Genomic DNA, 20,820 nt, shown 5'->3' on the forward strand with positions numbered 1-20,820 from the left:
AGGGAGGGGCGCCGGAGCTCTTCGCCGCCCCGGGGCGGTGCGGCCGTGTGCGGCGATTCCGGGCGGCTCCTCCTGCGGCCGCTCCGCCGGGCCCCGCCGCCATTCCCCTGCGTTCGTCTGTCCGCCGTGCGTGGGAATTACCCGGGTGTAATCCTGTCTTCTCCCCACACTGCTTCCCCAGCGCTGCCTCCAGGCCATCCCTGAGTGAGGCTGGGATATCTCTGAAGGGGCTTCTGCAGCTGTTCTGGCGTGCAGTACTCTCGTGGCTGATGCTGGCGTACAGGTGAGGAGGTTCAGGTGCTGCTCCGTCACGGAGAGGTGGCCCTGCATCGCTTCTTGCTCCGACAGGATGCGTGGCAGCTTTTGGGGCATGGCTCATCTTCCTGAAGATCCTACTGTGACTGAGAATAGACTCTACCTGATGGGGCTGGTGCGTGAGGAGGGGTATGCCATGGAATGCTGCTTTTCCTAAATGGAGTAGAGCTTAATTGCTTGTCCGTTAAATTGTCTGGCTTAATGCCCCAGGCTAGCCTCAGGAAACTGGGACAGGATGGCTTTAGATAGTTCTTGGAGCCCTGCATCTCCCTGATAGTCACCGTGGCCTGTCCTTTGGTCAGAGATCTGTAAGTCGTTTTGATTTGTGCCTTTTGCTGTTCTGAGATGTATCAGCCCCCTGAGACAGACCTTCCTGTGAATTTCTAGAAACTGGTCTGTCATGTGTTACTTGTTTGCAAAACATCACCTCTGGTGTTAACAGTATCTGTCCGCTTTATCCCTAGTCTCCCTGCAGATTGTCCAGAATACAGGAGCTGCTTTGCCGCAGCTCTTGTGTGCCATTAGTGTGTCCTGAAAAAGCATCCCACCAACGAGCATGGGACCCTTCAGAGCTCATTATTGAATCTGTGTGTTGTCCTAATTGCCTGCATGGCATCTAATCAATGGCTTACCAAGCTTTGCTTTGCAAGCTCCTTGCTGTTTAGAGAGACTTTTGGGGTCCTTCTGTCCGACTATGGTGTCAGTATTCTTCCTGGTGAAGTGAGTAAGGGACATTTGTGGCACATCTTTCACTGTAGCTGCTTTTCTCTTGTAGTCTGCAGGGACAGGAGTTGGCAGCTTTGCAGAATGCAGCTCTGTCTGGCACAGTCAGAATCCCTGATTTGTGCTGATGTGTGGTGAGAAAGATCCCTGGTGCACATGTCTCTGGAGAGTGGCAGGGTTCATCCCACTTTCTGGAATTTCTTACTGCAGCTGCTTTCCAGTACTTCTCCAGGTGGCTCCTGCCCCACCTGCAATGATCATAAATAACAACACAGCACTACTCTTCCTATACTGTAAACTGAAACAATAATTTTGTTGACCCTTATGTGCAGAGTTCTTGTGGCATCTACTCCCAGCTTAGGAATCTTTATACACACTGTCTAAACCTTGAAATCTTTTATGATATCTGAGTCTTACATTCTCGAGACAAGAGCATTATCAGGTACTAATTATTGCTGCATACATAAGAGGCCAAATTGCATGTATTTGGCATCTCAGAATTTGTTACTGCTTGTAGTTTTGTATCTTAAAAGTAGAAAACTGACAGTACATCCTGTTGGGCATTTCCCACTAGCTCTTCAAATAAGTGGTTAAAAACACCGTGGAGAGGGAAGAGTGTTGGAATGAAGGTTACGCATTACAATTTAGTTTAACCAGCTCTACTCGTGGATGAGTGTCTCTGAATGCCAAGTTGAGAGTCCAATTCAGGAGGAAACTGGGATTTAATTAAGAAAATGGTATGGGTACAGAAGCAGATGTGAACAAAAAAGGAAATTCAGACACAGGGAGCCATTCATGTTTTGATATGGAAGTTAAACAGACTGAAGTTGAGAACATTTTTCCATACAAGTAGCTTGACCAATAAGGAGTCATGGTTTAATTTGAAACCCAGGGAAAAAAATAAAATATCACAAAAATAATTGTACAGCAGCAACTTCCCAGTAGTGGTTCAAAACTTGGAAGCATAGGTAAAAAAATAGGAAAATTGAAGACCTTGAAAAGGATGGCTTATAAATTCCAATGGGATTTCCATTGTGGACTACAACTGGCAGAGTATTATAGTTTTTGAAATAACACAGACTAGACCTGAAACTTCTGCATGGCATTATTTGTGTGCTTTTGCAAGCAACAAGAGGGAGAATGGGACCTACTCTGGGAAGGATAAAACAGAGGTGCAGCAGTATTTTAATTCTTCCAGTACTTTTCTTTTAATTCTGTTCCCGAATTCATAATGTCTGCATGAAGCTATCAAATTTCATAATATTAAGGGTGACTAAATTCATAGCCCTGGTGTTTGCAGTGGAAATCTTCAAAAATATGAACTCTGAAGACTCAAGAAGAATTGTAGTGGAAGTATTTTAAAATTTTTCTGTAATATGAAAGTTGTAATACAAGTGTTACACAGAAAAATTACAAGAAATTGTAAAGTTATTTCCTGTTGTATATACCTGGCATAGGCCTGATTTACAAAAAGGTAAAGCACAATGTCATTTAAGTTTATAACCAGACTTCTTTATAAGCTATGTTTCCAGTTCCCTTTTCCTGTCATACTTAAGGGCCTCTACACTATTGGATTATGTTCTAATGGTCTCTAAGCTGTTATTTCCATATCTTCTTTCAGATTTGAGTTTAATATGAAGGGAAAATTCCTTTACATCCATATGCCTGTGTAGATATGAGATCTAGTGGCAGTATTTCAAGCACATAGACAATAAAATACTTGCCTCTTTGTTAAAATACTTTTTCTTGAAACACAGGAAATTAATTTTCTGATAAAATTTCATGGTAATGTAAATAAAAATTAGTCCTGCCTTGGATTTTCCAGCATAAAATCTGTGGCTTTTATCTTCAAAGCCATAACAGACTGTTCTGAATATTCCTTCTTTGTGTCTTGAAAGAATGAAGAAAATGTTTACATGCTTTATTTCGAATGTGTGTTTTAGCTTAATCTCATAGCAAGATTGGTGGTAGAGAAGCAGGCACTGTGTTGGAATAAATGTACAAGTCTCTAGATTTTTCTTTGTAATGGATATATATTTGAGTTCACTAGTTTACTTTTTTTTTTTTTTTTTTTTTGCCTTCACATTATCTTACTTTGTTTTAATATGCTTGTATTTAAGACTGTGTTTTCTTCCCTAGAGGGAACTGGAAAGAAAGGATTCAGAGTTCTCTGTAGAGTGTTGGTGTTATAAAGGTTAATGTGCCTCAGCAGAAAAGTAGCTCAAGATGGTTGTGTCTGAAACCAGGCTTTGCTGGGATTTATGTATGTGTGTGTGTGTGTGTGTGTTTGTTTCAGAAGTGTTTTACTCAGCTATGTGCATTTAGTAAATCAGGAAACCTGAGCCAGCTCAGATAATTTATGAGAATGGGGCATATGCAGTTACCAGAACAAATTTTATTTACTTAGTAAAGACCACTGAAATCAAAGAGGTGATCATCCCAGACTATGTTTTTCTGCCCAGAAGTGGAGCCTTCAGAGTGACTACAGCTCATGCAGTATTGAAAGTGTGCTGGGCTAAAGGTCTTCAGAGTGAAATCAGCCAGGAGAGGTTAACTTTTTTAGGGATTTTTCTTGTTTGTTTGTGGTTTTGTTTTTGGTTTTTTTTTTTTTTGTTGTTGTTGTTGGTTTTTTTTGGCTGGCTTTTTTTTTTTTTGTCTGTGACATGCTGTCCTATCTTTAGTGCTCTTTTTAACTTCCCCCCCTCCCCTCCCCAGAGTGATTCTGACTTTTCTACCAAGGGACCTTCAGTTAGCAGTTTTTCAAACTGATCTTAGTAGGGGGTTTTCAGTAGACTGAATTCACAAACCTGAAGAAGCACTTAGCAGTCATAGTTTACAAGTTAACTGCACACAGTAATGGGATGCATTAAGGGGTGGTCCCTCAGTTTTGCTGTTGAAGATGGCCAGCTAAGAGACTTGGTTGCTTCTTTCAGTGGCCTTCTTGCTGCGTTTCCTTGCCTCAGATCTTGTGCTTATTGAGCCTTTCACCTGCATGATGTACTCTGCTTTCTCCTGTGCTCTTGGGGGGTCTGCTTTGATGTTCAGCAGTAGAATGTGTAATAATTTCATCATTCATGTATCTGCTCAGCCAGTGCTTTAATTGGGTTCTACTCTTAAAAGTGGCTGAGTAGTGACTCAATAGATTGTCTTGCATTGCAGGTAAATAATTATGTGTTTGAGTCACTGGTGGGTTCTGTGATTGTGTTTTGTTTTCATCCTGGTGGGCACTGCATTTACTGGGGAGTGACACAAACCTTGTTGTGGCTGACACATGTTCAGCAGTTTGCTTACAGAAATCACAAAATACCTTGTTTCTCTTGTGGAGTAAGTGTACCAGAGTCATATGTAAGGAGGATCCAAGCTAATTTGATGTTTTATCTTCAAGTCATCTGAATTAGTAGCAGAACAGTAGAAGCTGGTAGTGACAAGGCTGAAGGTTAACTAACAAACAGCAGTAACTAAAGCAGATTCCATGCTTCCATCTGTGACAAACTCCACCAGTCCCTACAGAATTGTCTGTCATGAGAGACTGCTGATGAGGGGAAGAGGGCAGTGTCAGAACACCGCAGCACAAGCATACCTAAGTACTTCCTGCACTTGGTAGGGAACAGCTTTCTTGTGGTCTATCCGTGAGACTTGTTTTCCATAGTCTGAACTTTCCCTGCATTTCAGGTTGGCTTTTGATGGATATTAGCCAAGATTTCTGTGGCTGGTAGTCACCATCTGGTGGCTGGTGTCCATCTTGCTCTGCAGGCCACAGTGTCAGAGCAGCAGAAACTTCCTTGTAGGTAACAGCAGAGTTTATTTCTTTTGTACTAGGGCTCACTGACTGGAACTCTGTCCTAACTCTCAGTTAGGCTTCCCTTGCCCCAGTAAATCCACATCTGGCTGATTTGTTATCTGTATTACCATAGGGGCTGTTATTGGCCTCAAAACTGTTTTGTTTTCTTCTATTTTACTTCTGAATCTAGAGTCTTGTGGGCTCAGAAGCCTTCTGGGAGTCACCTTCATTAATTTCTTTTTAAAGTTGTTTTGAGCAAAGGCAAAGTTCTCAGAAGTAGGGGGAGTTGAAAGGAAATGTGGCAGCACTATGCTTACCAGCTCTCACTATTAAATCAGACCTGAACTGGTCTTTAGAATGTTTTTTTCAATTTTCTTTTTTTGTTTTATTATTTCAGAAGAGAACCAGAAATAATCTCAATATTTGCTTTTGCAGCAGCATGGGACAGGAAGCTTATTGAAAGAGAGAAGCAGAGAGGTCTTTACTGCCTGTGGAAAGAGAAACAAGATTTATATGCTTTGAGAAGGTATGTAATAGAAGATTTACTTGGTTAAGAAGTCCAGTAGTCATTGCTCATTTGCATTAACATGCTCTTTCTCACAAGCTGTCACTTCCTGCAGTTCAGCACCAAAATTTCCTGCAGCTTTCTCTTTTCACAGGGAAAGCTAACCTGTCCTTGTTCCAAATATTCATTCTTTCAAAATAAGATCCCATTAATCATAAGACTATTTCTCTAAAGAAACAATTAATTTAGCTGTGCAACAGCAGTTACAGTATGTTTAAGTCAAACTGTAAAGCAAGTTCTGTCTTTCCATTGATATTTAACATCAAGCAAACTTGAGTAGGCCTTGTAACCCATAGTGGAGGTACTGCAAAATAGAAAATACAGGAGCATACACAATAAAGGCTGAATAGCAAATTTGCAAGTAAGGAATATAATGTAGATAATCTTGCTGGGTTGTTTTCTTCTTTTAGTTTTTGTATTTTCATGTTCACAGATCTACTGTAGTTTGCTGCCGTTTAATTCTAACAACTCATCTGCTTGAGGAGATTCTGTTGCAATGTATCCGGTGGCTGTCCCTGCACCAGGAGGTGAAGGAAGTAATGGACAACATGGGAAACTTATTTTTTTCCTTTTTGTTTTTGGAGCTGTGTTGCTCTGTGCTGGATTTTTTCTTTCAGTCTTTATTCTCCAGTCGTGTCCATCTGGAAGCTTCAGTGACTGTAACGAGGTCCTCAAGGCTGCTGGGCCAGTGCTGGCTGTAGCTGGACTGGTTTGTGTTTTACTGGCACGATCAAGGGCCAGGATGTATATAAGACAAAGACAATTGCAAAATGAGCAGGTGTACAGCCTTGTTTTTTGTCGTGGGAACTGTCAGTTTGCCCAGTTTCTCATATTTGGATTCCTGTTTTTAACTAGTGGAATGTTAATTAGTGTCCTGGGCATTTGGGTACCTGGTTGCAGCCCTGTCTGGCATACGATACAGCTCAACCACACTGGCACTTCTGACAAAGACCTCCAGGGCTGTGGATTCCTGTCACTTCAAATCTTGGGACCCTTGATTGTGCTCACTGGGTTGTGTTTCTTCGTGATAGCTCATGTTAAAAAGAAGCAAAACATAAATATCAATGAAGACTCCTATGAAAGTGAAGAACATCCTCAGAGCCCTGAATCCTTTCAGGTTACAGTAGGTGAGTAAAAAACGTTGGAACTTTACACTGGTAATTAGTGAGGGGGTTTTCCCACTTATAATTTATATCTGGGTGTTACTTAATTATTATTATTACTTAGTATAAGCTCTAAGCATGTCAGTTCTGCCATGTCAGGACAGAAGAAATAGAATAATGTTATTTTGTCTCATGTGCTTTCTGTATGGTCAATTCAGTTACCTTTCTCAAAAGGCAGAATCTCTCTTTGGAATAAAAAGTAAGGTCTGACTGTGTAAAGCAACATGACCTGGCACAAATGAGTCTAACCCAATTCTGTTCTCAAACTGTGTAATTGACACTGCAGATCACAGACTTCTATGGCTATATTTAAAATCTATTTTAGCCTTGAGCTCTGATCCTTAAACAGAAGATTCTGATCTGTAACCAATGTATTGTATTTTTTTAATTGTAGCCACATTCTCAATTGTAAGAGATATAATTACAAGTTTTAAACTCTTAAATTACAGAGTGGAAATTGGTAGATTTTTTGCTGTACAATATATTGAAATAGTGAACTGTGTATCAATAGTTGTGGTTAGCATGCCTTGAACTACAAGTAACTTAGTAGGGGAACTCACAGTGCACAAAATCAATTTTCAGAGCCATTAATGACTTCTGTTATAGCACTGCAGTACTTATTGAGAAACTTAGAATGACTTATTTTTGGGAGGGAAACTAAATATTTTCCTATCCTTAAAATGTATGTGGGATCATTTATCTTAAAAGCTAGGCAAATAGAAGTTATAGGATGCTGTTAATATAACCAGAGGTGCTCAGATGTTCAGAAGTAGTAACTGGTGTTCTTTCCCCTAGGTGATGCTGTGATGGTATTTCCACCCCCACCGCCTCCTTATTTTGCTGACCCTATGTCACCAACTGTGACTCATTGTCTTATGTCAAGTGTTTTGCCTACAAGTGAAAATCCACCACCATACCACTCTATCTTCAGTGATGGGTAAGAGTGTTCATTTCTGATTTTAGAAATCTGAGCTGTTTCTTTAAGTATCCAAGACCCTGTTCTTACATAATTGCTGTGAATTAACTACTAAGCATGTCAGAGTTTTCTAGTGCAATTTATTTCAGATAATTTACTTGAAATGGCATTAAAATACTGTCATATACTAGGGGAACACAAACTGTAGAGTGTCCTTCATGAGGATTAAATGTTTATGACTGGAAAGAATTTCTGAAGTCCTTAAATCAATGCCCCATAGTAGATTTCTCCCAAAGATTATCCAAGAGGAGGTGCCACTGACAAATTTTAGGACCCTATGACACCTACACACAGACACTGAGAATGTTACTTTATCTGCTAGTGTGTTCAGTTCTCCTGTGTCCCTTATCTCTGCCTTGAGGAAGTGAGACCTGCTGTGCTGGTCTACCTTGTTCCTGCTGTTGTCTTGTTTTGAGATGAAAGGATTCCTTGGTATCACAGAAGGCTCCAGCATGCTGATAAGGGAGGCTGCAAGATGTTGCACTTTATCCTTACATACATGGATTATAACAGAATTGCCCAATATTGACGCCACCAGACTCAGGGAGCAGGAACTGCTAACTTACCAAAGACTTGCCTGTGCCACAAGAACTTGCAGGGTTATTTATCCCCTGTGAGTTACCACCAGTAAGCTGCTAACTTGAGGGTAAAACAGGTCACTGCAAGGGTCACATACTAGAAGTCAGAGATAGGTGTCATATGTCAGGAGTCCTTAACTTATTTTCAGGCCCTTAATGATTCAGAAATTACTTGGTAGAATATCTTTAGAATGGTCCTATATCAGCCTGGGTTTCAGCTGTGAGACAGTAAAGTTATGTGGGAGTAAAATTTAATTACCTTAATTAACAAGACTGTGCATGCAACATTGTATCACTGGAAACTGGGAAATAAACTCTAACCAATTTGTTAGGTTACAAAGCCAGCATCAGTGTATTAGCAGTGCTGGAGGCATGGGTAATTCACACAGTATGTATACTTTCTAACCTAACAGACCTGGCTATAGTCCTGAAACTAATACATATTCATCACATTTCTTGGATATATATACATGTGCTAATTATTTCCATGGACTTGTTTGTATATGGTTCCGGATCTTCTGATGAATCTTTTCTCCTTGAGAGTGTCTCAAATCAGTCATCAGGTCATAGTGTACTTCTCTTACTATTCTTTGCTCTGACATACAATCCTTTTTCTCAAAACTAAGTTATCAGCTACTAGATATTAATCACTGATATAAGGAAGCATTAATTGGAGCAAGACTTATTAGTCCGAGATGCAGAGAATTAACAATAGTCTCTGTATTTGTACTAAGCACTGGACAAAACTAAGCATTAGCTATGAATATAGGGATAGTACACTTATTGCACTAAAGTTAAAAGAATTTTCCAACATCTTCCCCTACTGCTGCGTAAGACCTCTTACTGAAATATAACCTATTTGGTAACAGTTGGAAGCACCATCACTGCTGTTGATGATGAGTGTGTGGAAAGTTGTCTGGCAGGAAAGGACTTAGGAATGGTGGTCAACACCCCCTAAACACGAGCCATCAGTGTGCCCAGGTGGCCAAGGCAGCCAGTTGCATCCAGGCTTGTATCAACAGTAGTATGGCCAGTGGGACCAGGGCATCTAAATCCTCTGTTCTAGGGGAGGGGTCAATAAGTGACTTGTTGCTGGCAAACTATGGAGTGGGAGGCAAAGATTAGAAGAGCAAGATGCTTGCAGGGATCCTCTGCTTCTGAATCTGGAGTGTGCTGGCTACATTGGAACACTTACAGTCTTAGGCAGTTGAGCCAAGGGCTTCTAAGGTAACAGAAGCCAGGAGGAAAACACTGGAGAACTATCTCAAATGAACTAAGGGATGTTCCTCTGGGGAGCCAGCGTGGCTCATCTCATCTCAGCTAAGGTGCCTTTACACCAACTGCACAGCATGGGCAACAAGCCAAAGCAAGTGTAAGCCATTGTGCTGCTGGAAGGCTATGACTTTGTTGCCATTCCTGAAATCTTGTGGCATGAATCCTATTTCTGGATTGTGATGTTTAATAGCTGCTGGCTATTCAGAAGAGACGAAAAGAAGAGGCAGAGGGATTGCTCTTTACAGCAAGAGATAGATTGAATGTGAAAAGCTGTCCCTGAAGAATATCCATGGGCAGGTGGAAAGCCTGTGGGTAGGAGTCAGAGAGCGAGGCAGCAAAGGGAACCTTTGGCTGGGGTCTGCTACAGCTGCCTGGCCAAGGGGAGCCCCTTGACCAAACCTTCCTGCTCCAGCACAGGAGACACTGTGCCCGAGGGTCGTGTCCTGCAGGGGGATCTCAGCCACCCCAGCAGCTGTTGGAAAAGCAGCTTGGAGAGCTGTGGCAATGCAGGAGACTGCTGGAATGTGTGGAGGATAACTGCCTGAGCCAGGTGACAGACCCCCCTGCCAGAGGGAATGTGTTACAGGATCTGTTGGTCACCAATGCAAGCGAGCTAACTGGGACACCAGGACTGGAGGCAGCCTGGGCTGCAGGGATCATGCACTGGTGGAGTGTGCATGAGGGACAGGGCTTGGGTCAGGAGTGGAAGTTCAGCTCTTGAACTTTAAGAAAGCAGACTTCCAGTCCTTTGGGAACCTAGTCAGTGGGATCCCCTGACAGACTGCCCTCGGGGACAGGGGAGTTGAAGATCTGGCTTCTTTCTCTCTGCCAGAGAGCTGGCAGATCTTTAAGCAACTCTTCCACAGAATGTGAGAACTGGCAATCCCCAGGAGTTAGAAATCAGACAAGGAGGACAAGAGACTGGCATGAGTGAGTTGGAACTTGCTGGTCAAGTTAAGGGAAAGAAAGGTGACCTAGGAAGAGTTTAGAGATGAAGCACAGTTTTGTAGGGAGGCCATGAGGAAGACCAAAGTAAAACTGGAACTGAAGCAAGGGACACATAACAAGTGGCTGGACAAGGTGAAATGGCCTTAAGCTGTGCCAGGAAAGTTTTATCTTAGTCATTAAGCAAGGATTTTTTTGTGGAGAGGTTAGTAAAGCATTGGAACAGACTGCTCAGGAAAAGTGGTGGAGTCACCATCCCTGGAACTGTTGGAAAATCATGTGGGTATGGTTTCATGCTGGTGTGGATTTCTTTGTTTTGTGAACATAGGTACACAAAGAAGCAGTTTGTTGGGATAGTATCTAGTGGGGTGGATAAAGCACCTCAGGCTTGGATAAAGAACCCAAGCCTGACCTTGCCCTGTGGTGTTTTCTGATGGGGATGCTCTAGCTGTTGCCCTTCCATGTTTCCCAGTGTCCTCACAAAGATCTGCTGAGCTGATACCACCTCTGGGGGTTTCACTCAATCCTGCTCTCTTATGGCTCAGCACTTGTTAGCAGTCAGGGCATCTTGACTAGTGCAAGTTGCTTCCTGAGCACTTTAATAGAAGAGAAGCAATAGCCTTGTTCTTCATAAGAGTGCCGTGGCTGAAGATCCCAAATATGGCAGGGGATACACGTATCATATGTTGGTGGCTACTGGACAAAGGTGATTTGCCTCTTGGATCCATTGCTCAGTGTTCTGTCAGCAAGCACTGTGCTGCAGCCTGTGCTGGATGAGAGGGCTGTTAGTAAACTGAGTCATGGTCTTATCCCAGAATTGCTTGCATTCTTCCTGCAATCTGTTACGTAGCAGCTCAGCATTTGTCTTGTAGTATTTCTCTCTCCTTTGAAAATGCTCACAGACCAGTAACAGCATTGAAGATGAGGTGCCTGTACTCTGTATTTGTACTCCTCACTCAGCATTTATATGGATACAGATGTATGAGTCAGCTCTGGGAGTGAATAATGAGGAGCAAGCAGGTCTTCCCTTTTCTTGGGAAGCAGCTGAAGCAATATGCTGAGGGCCAGCTCCAGGGTGAGATGAGCAAAGTACCAGAACAATGTGGGTTCAACCAATTTTGGTCCAGTTGTGATGGTTAGAGGAGGACAGGGAATACTTGGCTGCTCACCTTCAATGTCACTGTGAGCTTTGCAGTCTGGTCGTGTCCAGTTGCTTCTGTTTCTCCAGCTATGAGTGGGAATAGAATTCCTTATGTCTGCCATGGATTGCTGGAGGGCCTAGTAAAAGTTTGATTGCCTTTCATGTAAAATCTCAAAAGGCTAGGGATTGTAGGGAGTGCTGTGCTCCAGGATGGCTTTGATGAATGGAGACAAGAGAAGGCTGCTCTTAGGATATAAGGTTTATTAGGGATGGTGAAAGGTCTTGCTTGGAGGGATGGGGGAGGGGAGAGACAAGAGGGTGCTCTAGGAGAGGGTGGAGGTCCTAAGAGGGGGGAAGATCCAAGAGAGGGGAAGTTCCAAGAGGGCATCTGGCCCCTCTGAGACCCCTTATCAGGGGGCTTCAGGGTGGGCTGGAACAAGACTTGGGCCAATGGGGTCACAGACACCTGATGTTTCAAGGGAGGGTTACAGGTGTGGGATAAACCATACATTTTGGGGGTTGAGATGGAACAGGCCATTTGACTTTTGGACCTATCTGTAGGTAAGGGTGTGTCCAGCCAGCAGGGGGGATTGTTTTCATCCTGGCTGTACTATTATGAATAATTATATTTATCCATCCTTCCCAACAAGGGATTATGATTTTTTTTTTTGGATGCAGTTCTAATTCTAGAAACTGTCTTTTATAAAAGAAAGAGACTGTGTGTATGTGATACACTACAAAAGGGAAGATATGAGCTAGGGATCAGAAGAAGATTTAGTGAGATTTTGAAACAGCACAGCCAGAAGCAGCTAATACCCATAAGCCAGGCTGTGACTGGTGATCTAAAAGGTTAGAAGGGAGCTTCTTTTGCCCTTCCCCTCTGAAATTATAGACTTTTCATATAGTCATAATGTAGCCCACAGAATGAAATCTTAATGCTTATGCAAGTTCTTTGCTTCAGGGATTTTTAGGAAGTGTGTGCATGTATGTATGTTTATATAAATCAAGTCAAATTTCACTCACTGTAGATAAATGAATTATGCTAATACATAGTTTTGTGTTTTATAGAGCACAGCTTGCTGATGATGAAAGAACAGTTGCTGTTAGAGACTATGAATCCATATATGCAATTTCTGGAAGCAGCTCACCTTCAGATATTTTACCAGTGGTATACCTTTCTTCTGAATCACCACCAAAATATGAAGAGAAAGCATCAATAACAAATAATGAGTATTCACCATCTTCTTCCTTATCTTTTTCATCTATTTTCTTAGCCACATCTGACACCAGCTCGTAAAGGACTGACAGTTCACTTAATTTTTAATAAAATGTACACAGATTTACAATTTTTGAATTTATTTACATTTTGTAATAAAAGTAATAATGTTGGCTGTGTCTAATTTTTCATCAGGAAGAATAAACAATAAACTTGGATTTCAAGAAATACCTAGAGAAGGCTTGGGCCTCTGCTAAAGTAGTCTGAAGGGATTTCACTGCAAGAACATTAAACACTCATCTTGTTCTGTTACAGCTTCAATTTCTATTTATAGCTGTTCTTTTTATAATGAAGCTACTAAGTAGAAACCAACTTTTTTGATTATTTCAATTAAATCTGTTTGGAGCTCCAAAGAAATTAATTAGGAAGTGTTTTTATTTCTATTTTTACATGACTTTTATGGAAAATACTTGTTTGCAAAGTTATGACCTTTACAAATACTCAAGGAGCATTCACATATAGGGATGTTAAGATTGCTATGAAGATGCCAAAGATGCTATGAAGAGCCACAGTAGTTACCTTTTGGTCTGCCTGGTAACAAACACTCCATATTTAGGCTATCTCTGGTCCTTATGTAAGTATAATCCCTAGGAAAATCAGTTTTAGCTGCAGTTAAGAGCCCAGTGGCAGCCCTGAGGATAGATAATAGGCTAACAGTTTAACTGTGGTGACAACTGATTTCAGGGGCATTATTCTGCTGGTTTATATCATTATTCATGGATTATACAAGGACTGCTTATTGTGTGCGAGTGAGCACCACAAAGCAATGGTATTTTTGAGGTGCAGACATTACTCATCAGCAGATGCAGGAGAGGCAGTTTTGTGGAAACCCATGCAACAAATGTTTTTAACTGACATAACACTTGACAGATCCTTCAGAAATACAGCCCTCTTAGCTGTTCCATCCTGCTGCAACCCTAGGGTAGTGGTAGTGGCTTGCCTTCAGGGTGGAGGTTCTAATTCTATTTTATGTTTGTTTGCAGCTGTTTCCAAACTGAAGGATTAGCTCGTAGTAGGTAAAGATGATTAGGAGGAACTGAGTTGCTGCTATCTTTGGCATCTTACAACTTGCTCTGAATGCTGTTTGAGAAAAACAGATCGGATTCTCTGCCCAGAAAAGTGGCAGGGCTACACTTTGGGCTTGGTTCAGGCTGGTGAATGTGCCAGCATTAAAACTTTTTGGAAGAGTGATCTCTGAATTGTTCAGCTGAGTCTGAACTATGTGCTTTGGGACCTCAGTTACACCTTCACTTGTCCTCTGCCATGCTGAATTTCAAAGAACTTGACTGTAACAGGATGCCAGACTATGAATTAAGAACTTAAATTCCCTCCTGTGTCCAGGGAAAGGTGATTGCATTGTGTCATCTTGCTATGAACATGCCTCTCATCTGCTGACTGCTTTAGAGAAATGTTCAGGAGCTCTTGCATTTGCCATTTATTTCCAATTCTATGTTATTCCATCAGTTATGCTAGGACAGCTCTTTATGCACCCACACAAAAAACAAACCAGCCAGTGAGGGAAGTATATTTAGCCAGCAATAGAGCTGAGGGGCTTATGCATGCAGAGTAATGAGCAAATATGGCACAGAGGGGGATTTAGCATGTAGGAGCTGATTAAACTGGCATGACTCAGCCATTAGAAATGTCTGTATGAAGAAAGGGAATCCACAAAAGCCAGTAGGGATTTTGTCCTTTTTTCTCAAACATTTTTTACAGAATGAGTTTTTCAAGGATGTTTCTCCTTACATGCAATCTGCAACACAAGCTATAATTTGCCATCTCTCTGATTATTTTTTCAAGTTTTTTCTCCTACTGTTTAAACAGTGGGACTCACTACTGTACATGATTTGTGTGTACAAAGCTTTGCACATGTCTAAGGTGCTTGTTTCTCTCTCAATTTATCCTTCTATCATATAACAAGAACAGAAGCTGGGGTATTTTACTGGAAAGATCCCATGCAACATGTTAGCTTTATCCTGTTGTTCAGAACACTCATTTTCTGAAAAGGCTAAATATCAAAACATGTTTTCACAAATCTGGAAAAATTTCACCATCTTAAAAAAAAATCAGTTACCTCTGGTGGTAAACTGAAAAAGTATCAAGCTCTTCTTCTGCCTTCAATTTGCTCAGTCAGTTGTTCCCAAGATGTACCCAAGAGACCAGACAAATCAAGCAAAATATGTTGCCGTATCTGAGTTCTCTGTAACAGACATAATCTTGTTTTCCTTCAAGGTTACTGTATTTGGAACATCTACTGCAGAGTCTTCAGTACAGATCACTTTACTTTTAAAAAAGCAATCTTTACAGAAACTATGGTTCAGAAAGTGGCTTCAGACTCAGCATCTGAGTTTCCTGAGAAGGCTGGATGTTACCCCTGAAAACAAGGATTGAAAACTGAATTTATCTCTCTAGGATTTTGAGAAGATGCTTAGGAAATAGATCAGTTTACAGCTGTATAAGCATCTTTTACTTTTGACTTTAGAAAATCATTACTTGAAAACTCAGTAGATGTGCTGGTGCCTCTCTGCAGACTGCTCAGCACTGAAGTAGTTAACACAGCCAGTGCATCAGTGTTTGCCAACTGTTGAAATCTGTTGCAGCAAGGTCAGAAAATGTGAGTAAGAGGCTAGCAAGTCTGCCCTCACCACTGAAGGCTACCACTGGGTGAATGGCAGTAGAGGGAGGAATTTTTTATGCGGGGAGTAGGAGTGAAATGTCTGTATTAGAAAGGAAGCAACACCTTGTAAAACTATAAAAGTAGCTTAAAATAATACGGAATAGCATTTTTATTGAGGAAGTGAGATACTTTACTGTCCCACTAATGGTGCTATAACCCTCTTTCTACCCTAAGGTTAGCTTAAGTGTTTGACATACAAATGCTAGTGAGCAAGTCAAGGTGGTTACTGATTCACACTTACTTAAACAGGCAAAGTGGGAGGTAAGGATTGCTTGCCCTCTCTAACTGAAGTTAAAGTCTTTCTTCCTTGCTGCCTGCACTGACATTGCTCTACTTCTAACTGCAACACTGCAATCCTTTGCATTTGAGAGGGAGTCACACAAACATAAATTAATGTCTTTAGGAAAAGTCTTTCGTCCTACATCAACAGCAGCTAAAAGAATGAACAGTTAACTCATTTGAAAAACTGAGATTGCACAGGTCTTTGCGATGTTGCTGTGTTTTTGTGATGGCAGCATTTGCTATCGCAAGGGTGTGATTGCACCCACACCATCTTTCCCCTTTGTGGTTTGTGTTGCTGTATTCATTTATCCCACTTCCATCCTGTCTCTACAGAATCATGACTTGTAGTGACAATATCTCCACTTTTCTGCAGCGAACATGCCAGACTTCAGTGCAACCCCCTCTATCACCCATGCATGCATCTCAACAATTAGGCATGGTAAAACCTTCATTTTGGTGTCCTTGCTCACAGGACAGCATTTTCTGGAGAAAATAAAGTCATCTTGCTGGTAAGTGCAATTGTGGGCAGCTGGCTGAATCTGCTCCTCACTATTTATTTGTGCTTTGAGGATGGCAGTGCAGTAGTTCAGGGGTGAAAGGCCCACTCAGAGTGGTTCTTCATGTACTGCTCTTACACATGTAATTCATATTTTCCACTAAAGACACCATGTGCAGTTACTTTTCTCTATGAAAAGGTCCCACTAACTCGAACCACTGTCCTTAATCTCCCTAAATTATGGAGTGGTAATTTGTACTTACTCATTTTAAAGCTAATCAATGTGCAATACTGTGTGTTATGCAGCTTTTTTTGCATGTTCTTTGACTAAGTCCCTGCTTATATAATTGGCATGTAAGAAAATAAAACCTTCCTACAAGGGGCTGATAATGTGAACAACTGTGTAAAAATAGGTGACATAAGGAGAAGAAAAAAGGGATAAGTGATAGCCTGTCAGTGTTCACTAGGATGACTCTTCAAATGGGTTAGAGAACAGAGCACCTGCTTCCACCAGCAATCACTGCAGGGGAAGTTTGCAGTGGTAATACAAAATTAGGTGGAGGAACAGAGAGCAAAGCAGTGCTTGTGTTGAAGGGTAAGGTCTGAAGCAGATGAGAACAAAACTATATTGAGATCTGAAAACAGTATTCATTTTGAAAAACCATACTCCAATTTTTCTTGGTTTCACAAAATTCTTTTGCTTAAGAGTGATACCAAGTAAAAGGGATGTATTTAGTGAATTGACTTTTTAAAGTGAGTCCCCAGAACACACACTAACTTACAAAGAAAAGCACTGGTCTTAAAAAAAATCAGTGTGATCCCATAATCTCTTAACCTTGATAGCTCCCTGACTGCAGCATTACCATTCTCTGGACAAATAATTGGAGAAATATGGAGATGCATAGAGGAAACTGGCTTACAGAGAAAGGACAGTTTACAGGGAAAGGAGTAATTTTGATGTAGATCCTAGCACACCAAATGGAGAGTATCTTCAATCCTATTTTAAAAGTTCAAGTGGCATGTAAGTTTGGAAATGAAAAAAGAATCCTGTGTTCTTCATCTCTACTATGCACTTGCTCAACAATCATGAAGTCATGTCCTAGACGAGAGGAAAAGAGACAGCTGTGGGATAACACAACACCCAACTTGGAAAATTCTGATTCCAGACAGTATCTAAGAACCATTCAATGGGATTGAGGAAGTGCTCCAGCATGATCCCATTGCAAATAGTAGTTGCAGAGTTCTTGAATGAATGAAAGGAGCAAGGTGACACTACATCTGTATAAACTATAACCTAGACAGCTATTATAATATAGCATTGCTTTTAAAAGGATGTTGGAAAGCCTGAAAGATTCAGCAGTGGCAAGGATGATTCATGGTATGGAAAAATCTTACTTGTAAAGAGCAGTAACAGTTCATTCCATGAAGTTTAACAAATGTAAGGTTAAAGGTGACTTAAACTTTGGCAGTAATTATCAGTGCAAGGAAATTTTATCTAGTATTTCAGCACTTTATAATTGAGTTGTCATCATACAAAACCACTGCATTGCAAGATTGATCCTTTACTCAAGAAGTGCAGAGAATCCTGACCAGACTTAGTGTTGTGGGAAAGGCTGATCTTGAGTGTATTTGTCAGAAAATGTGTTGACACCCTGGGTGACAGTGGTGACTTAATAATGCTGCGTTTGGAAGTTTCACAGCTTTTCTTCTTTTTAAGGAAACCAGCATTAATATTCCTCAAAGTCTATGTGCTAAAAAAATGAGAAAGACATCTGCAATTGCATTCATCATCAGTTCTAAAGGTGCCGACTTTGGTGAATAACCCTTTCCAAGAAAGAGCTGTTGTCACACAGTGTGATGTGAATGCACAGTAGACTAAAGGTACTTTTACTGTCTTTGAAGAAGCAGTCTAAAAGGTAAACTTTCTACTTCTAGAGCTATTTTTAATCTTGCAAATCTCAGGATAAGCTTGCTTCCCCAGAACTACTGGTAGCAGGAAATAGCATAATGTGTTCTACTGCATGAGCAGTAATCAATGCCCTGTGTGTAGTACCCTGCCACGCTAGTCAAAACAGGCAGAGTATTTGGAGATGTTTCCTCCTTAAGGAATTACACGAAGACATTCTACCAGAACCCTCCAGCAGCAATTACTTTAGTCTGAAACTGTTAGGAAACAGAAAATTTCAAAATTCGATAATCTGTCTGTTTAATACATGAGACATGAGTTCAGTAGAACAATTAATTGTGATATGAAGAAGTGTCCTAGGTACCTGTGAGTACAGGATAAGATTCCTCACTCTGTCAAGTTTAGCATTACAGGAGATGCTTTCTCATTCCTGCAATGATGTGCTATTCAGGGTACTTGGGCATTTTCTCTATAAACCTTAAAACCTACAACAAAAAATGTCCAGAATTAAGGGGAAATTATAAGGTAATTTTACTACTTCAACGAGCTGGAAAGCTTTGGCTCTCTTGAAAAGTTTTCTCCCACAGCCAATTGTTCTCCCAGGCTTCTCAGTGCTCACCATCCTGTTGCCACTTACCCTCCTGCTCACCTAGTGGTTACCCGAGAAAAATACCAGGAACTGTAGTTTGCTATTTTTTTAAACACAAACTGCAAAATGAGCTGCAGCAGAGGTCCAGGCATGACTATAAATGTAATGTTTCAGAGCGTGGAAAAGCATTCCTAGCTATGGCCATGTGGAATTTTCCTGCAGAAAATTGAGCAGGAAGTGGAGAGCAAGGATCTATTCAGTGCTGCTGACTAAACATACGCTGTCCATATGTTGGATACATCAGCTAGCTGGGGCCAAGGAAAAGCTGCAATAACTTCAGCTTGCTTTTTCTGCTATCCAGAATGAGCACAGTATCATGAGTGCTAAATTAAAGAAGAAGCCCAAGGAGACAGGCAGTCATGCAGGGGTGAATCCATTTCGGAAGTGATAGTAGTAATTCAAGAAATCTTTTGTGATGGCTTCAGGCTTCAATTCCCAGACCTTTGTTCTTTCAAGCAAAGTTTATTCTTTCACATGATGGACTCTGTTAACCATACACACACAAAGTTCTTGTGTAACTAACTTGAACCTTCGACTTTAAATGCTCTGGCAAGTCCTTTACAAGCCCTCTTTCTCTTGAAGGAGAAGGTACGTTATACTCAGTAATGGAGCAAAACAACAACAATGTAGAAGATTTCTCCTTGAATGTCTTTTCTGTCACTCCTTGTCAGCCAAGCAGGTCTGATGCCCTGGTGTCAGATGGGGATAAAGCTGGCACCACTCTACTTTTTTCAGGTGTGTTTTTGGGACTGGTGGGGATCACTTTCACTGTGATGGGATGGATAAAATATGATGGCATTACTCACCTGGAGTGGACTCAGTTACTAGGGCCTATTCTGCTGTCTGTCGGGGTGACTTTTGTTCTGATTGCTGTTTGTAAATTTAACATGCTTACATGTAAGCCCTGTAAAGAAAGAGAGGAGTATACATCGGAACTTGACCAGGCTGCAAGTGGACAGTCCTTTGTCTTCACCGGCATTAACCAGCCTATAACTTTCCACGGTGCCACGGTGGTGCAGTACATCCCTCCGCCGTACCCATCCCAGGAAGGCGCCGCTGGGAGTCCCGGCTACCTTCACCCAGGGCTCAGCTGCTGCGGTGCTGCTCCCCCCAGCGCCTCGCCACTTCTCGCCTCGGGTCCTCCTCACTTCTGCCCTGCCTACACCCTGGATAACCTGGCTTTTGCAGGAGATGAGAGCTACTATCCTGCAGAGAATTACAGGAATCAGAGGTACATCTTCTGAAATGACTTAGTGTGTTTGGACACAGGCTTCTGAATTTTTTAAATACTGTGTGTGTTTTCATAAGAAACTATGGCTAGTCCAGGGTATTATCCTTCTCAGACATTTTTTTGTCTTTGTTAAGAATTTTTCTTGAATGAGGAAACATACTTTTCCTGGAAAGTGTTTTTATACAATTTAAATTCACTTATAAATGCCTTTTGGTTTTCAGTGAAGTATAAATTGGGGAAACAATGGGGTATTCACAAGTCTTTCTATATGCTCAATTCTTCAAAGGCACTTCTAGGGAGAGACACTGGAGCAGTTACAAGCAACCATTACATTCAAAAATGTGGAGGTTACTCTAGAAGTAAATAATCAAAAGTACATAGAGGTGTTAAGTTTAACATTAACAGCCATTGAAAATAAGGAGAAATTAGTAAGGAGATATTAAGTCAAATATTTCCCAGAGTACTGGGGAGGAGTAATTTTTCACCATCCTTTATGTGTACGATACCCAAGATGATTTTTTTGTCTTTTTTTTAATACACCTTTTATATAACTCTTTTATAGTCTCAGTATTATTAGCATGCATGCTTATAATTCCTCAAATCTGATAACTTATAATAGTCCTGGCATTCTGTTAGGCCAGGAGACCAAACATTGTAAAGACCTCATGGTAGGAGGCTGTAAAACCCTACATTGTCTTGGGAAACCAAAGTCCTCTCTTCCTCTTTTCCTAGTTTTGAGGCATAAACAATATCAATCACGTTGCACAGCAGTATGGAGCTGCTCAAATTGTACACAAAATAATTTTATATAGTTCTTTCCTCCAAGGAAAAATATTCTAAT

At 41.2% G+C, this 20,820-nt stretch overlaps 2 protein-coding genes across 5 annotated transcripts in view; both read left to right on the top strand.

Annotated features, from left to right (window-relative positions):
* On the top strand, positions 1 to 12,851 carry TMEM171 (transmembrane protein 171). Of its 2 annotated transcripts, none has more exons than XM_021531848.4 (5): positions 1 to 283; positions 5,255 to 5,345; positions 5,818 to 6,511; positions 7,343 to 7,484; positions 12,531 to 12,851. In XM_021531848.4, exons 3-5 carry the CDS (start codon positions 5,881 to 5,883, stop codon positions 12,757 to 12,759), a joined length of 1,002 nt encoding a protein of 333 aa, XP_021387523.2. In that variant the 5' UTR covers positions 1 to 283; positions 5,255 to 5,345; positions 5,818 to 5,880; the 3' UTR covers positions 12,760 to 12,851. The 2 variants fall into 2 exon arrangements, with proteins under 2 accessions (XP_021387523.2, XP_085424064.1); XM_085567938.1 differs by having other exon boundaries at positions 5,258 to 5,345.
* A 387-nt stretch (positions 12,852 to 13,238) lies between these two features.
* Positions 13,239 to 20,820, top strand: part of TMEM174 (transmembrane protein 174) — a 30,988-nt gene continuing 23,406 nt past the window's right edge. For all 3 annotated transcript variants that reach the window (XR_014951676.1, XR_014951677.1, XM_021531849.4), the window contains exon 1: positions 13,239 to 19,979. Coding sequence is in view for 1 of the 3 variants with exons in the window: in XM_021531849.4 (XP_021387524.1) it covers positions 19,354 to 19,979 (626 nt within the window). In the remaining 2 variants the exon portion in view is untranslated. The remainder of the gene's footprint in view (positions 19,980 to 20,820) is intronic.

Source organism: Lonchura striata, chromosome Z (genome assembly GCF_050655825.1).
Source record: "Lonchura striata isolate lonStrDom1 chromosome Z, ASM5065582v1, whole genome shotgun sequence".
NCBI classification, from domain to species: Eukaryota; Metazoa; Chordata; class Aves; order Passeriformes; family Estrildidae; genus Lonchura; species Lonchura striata.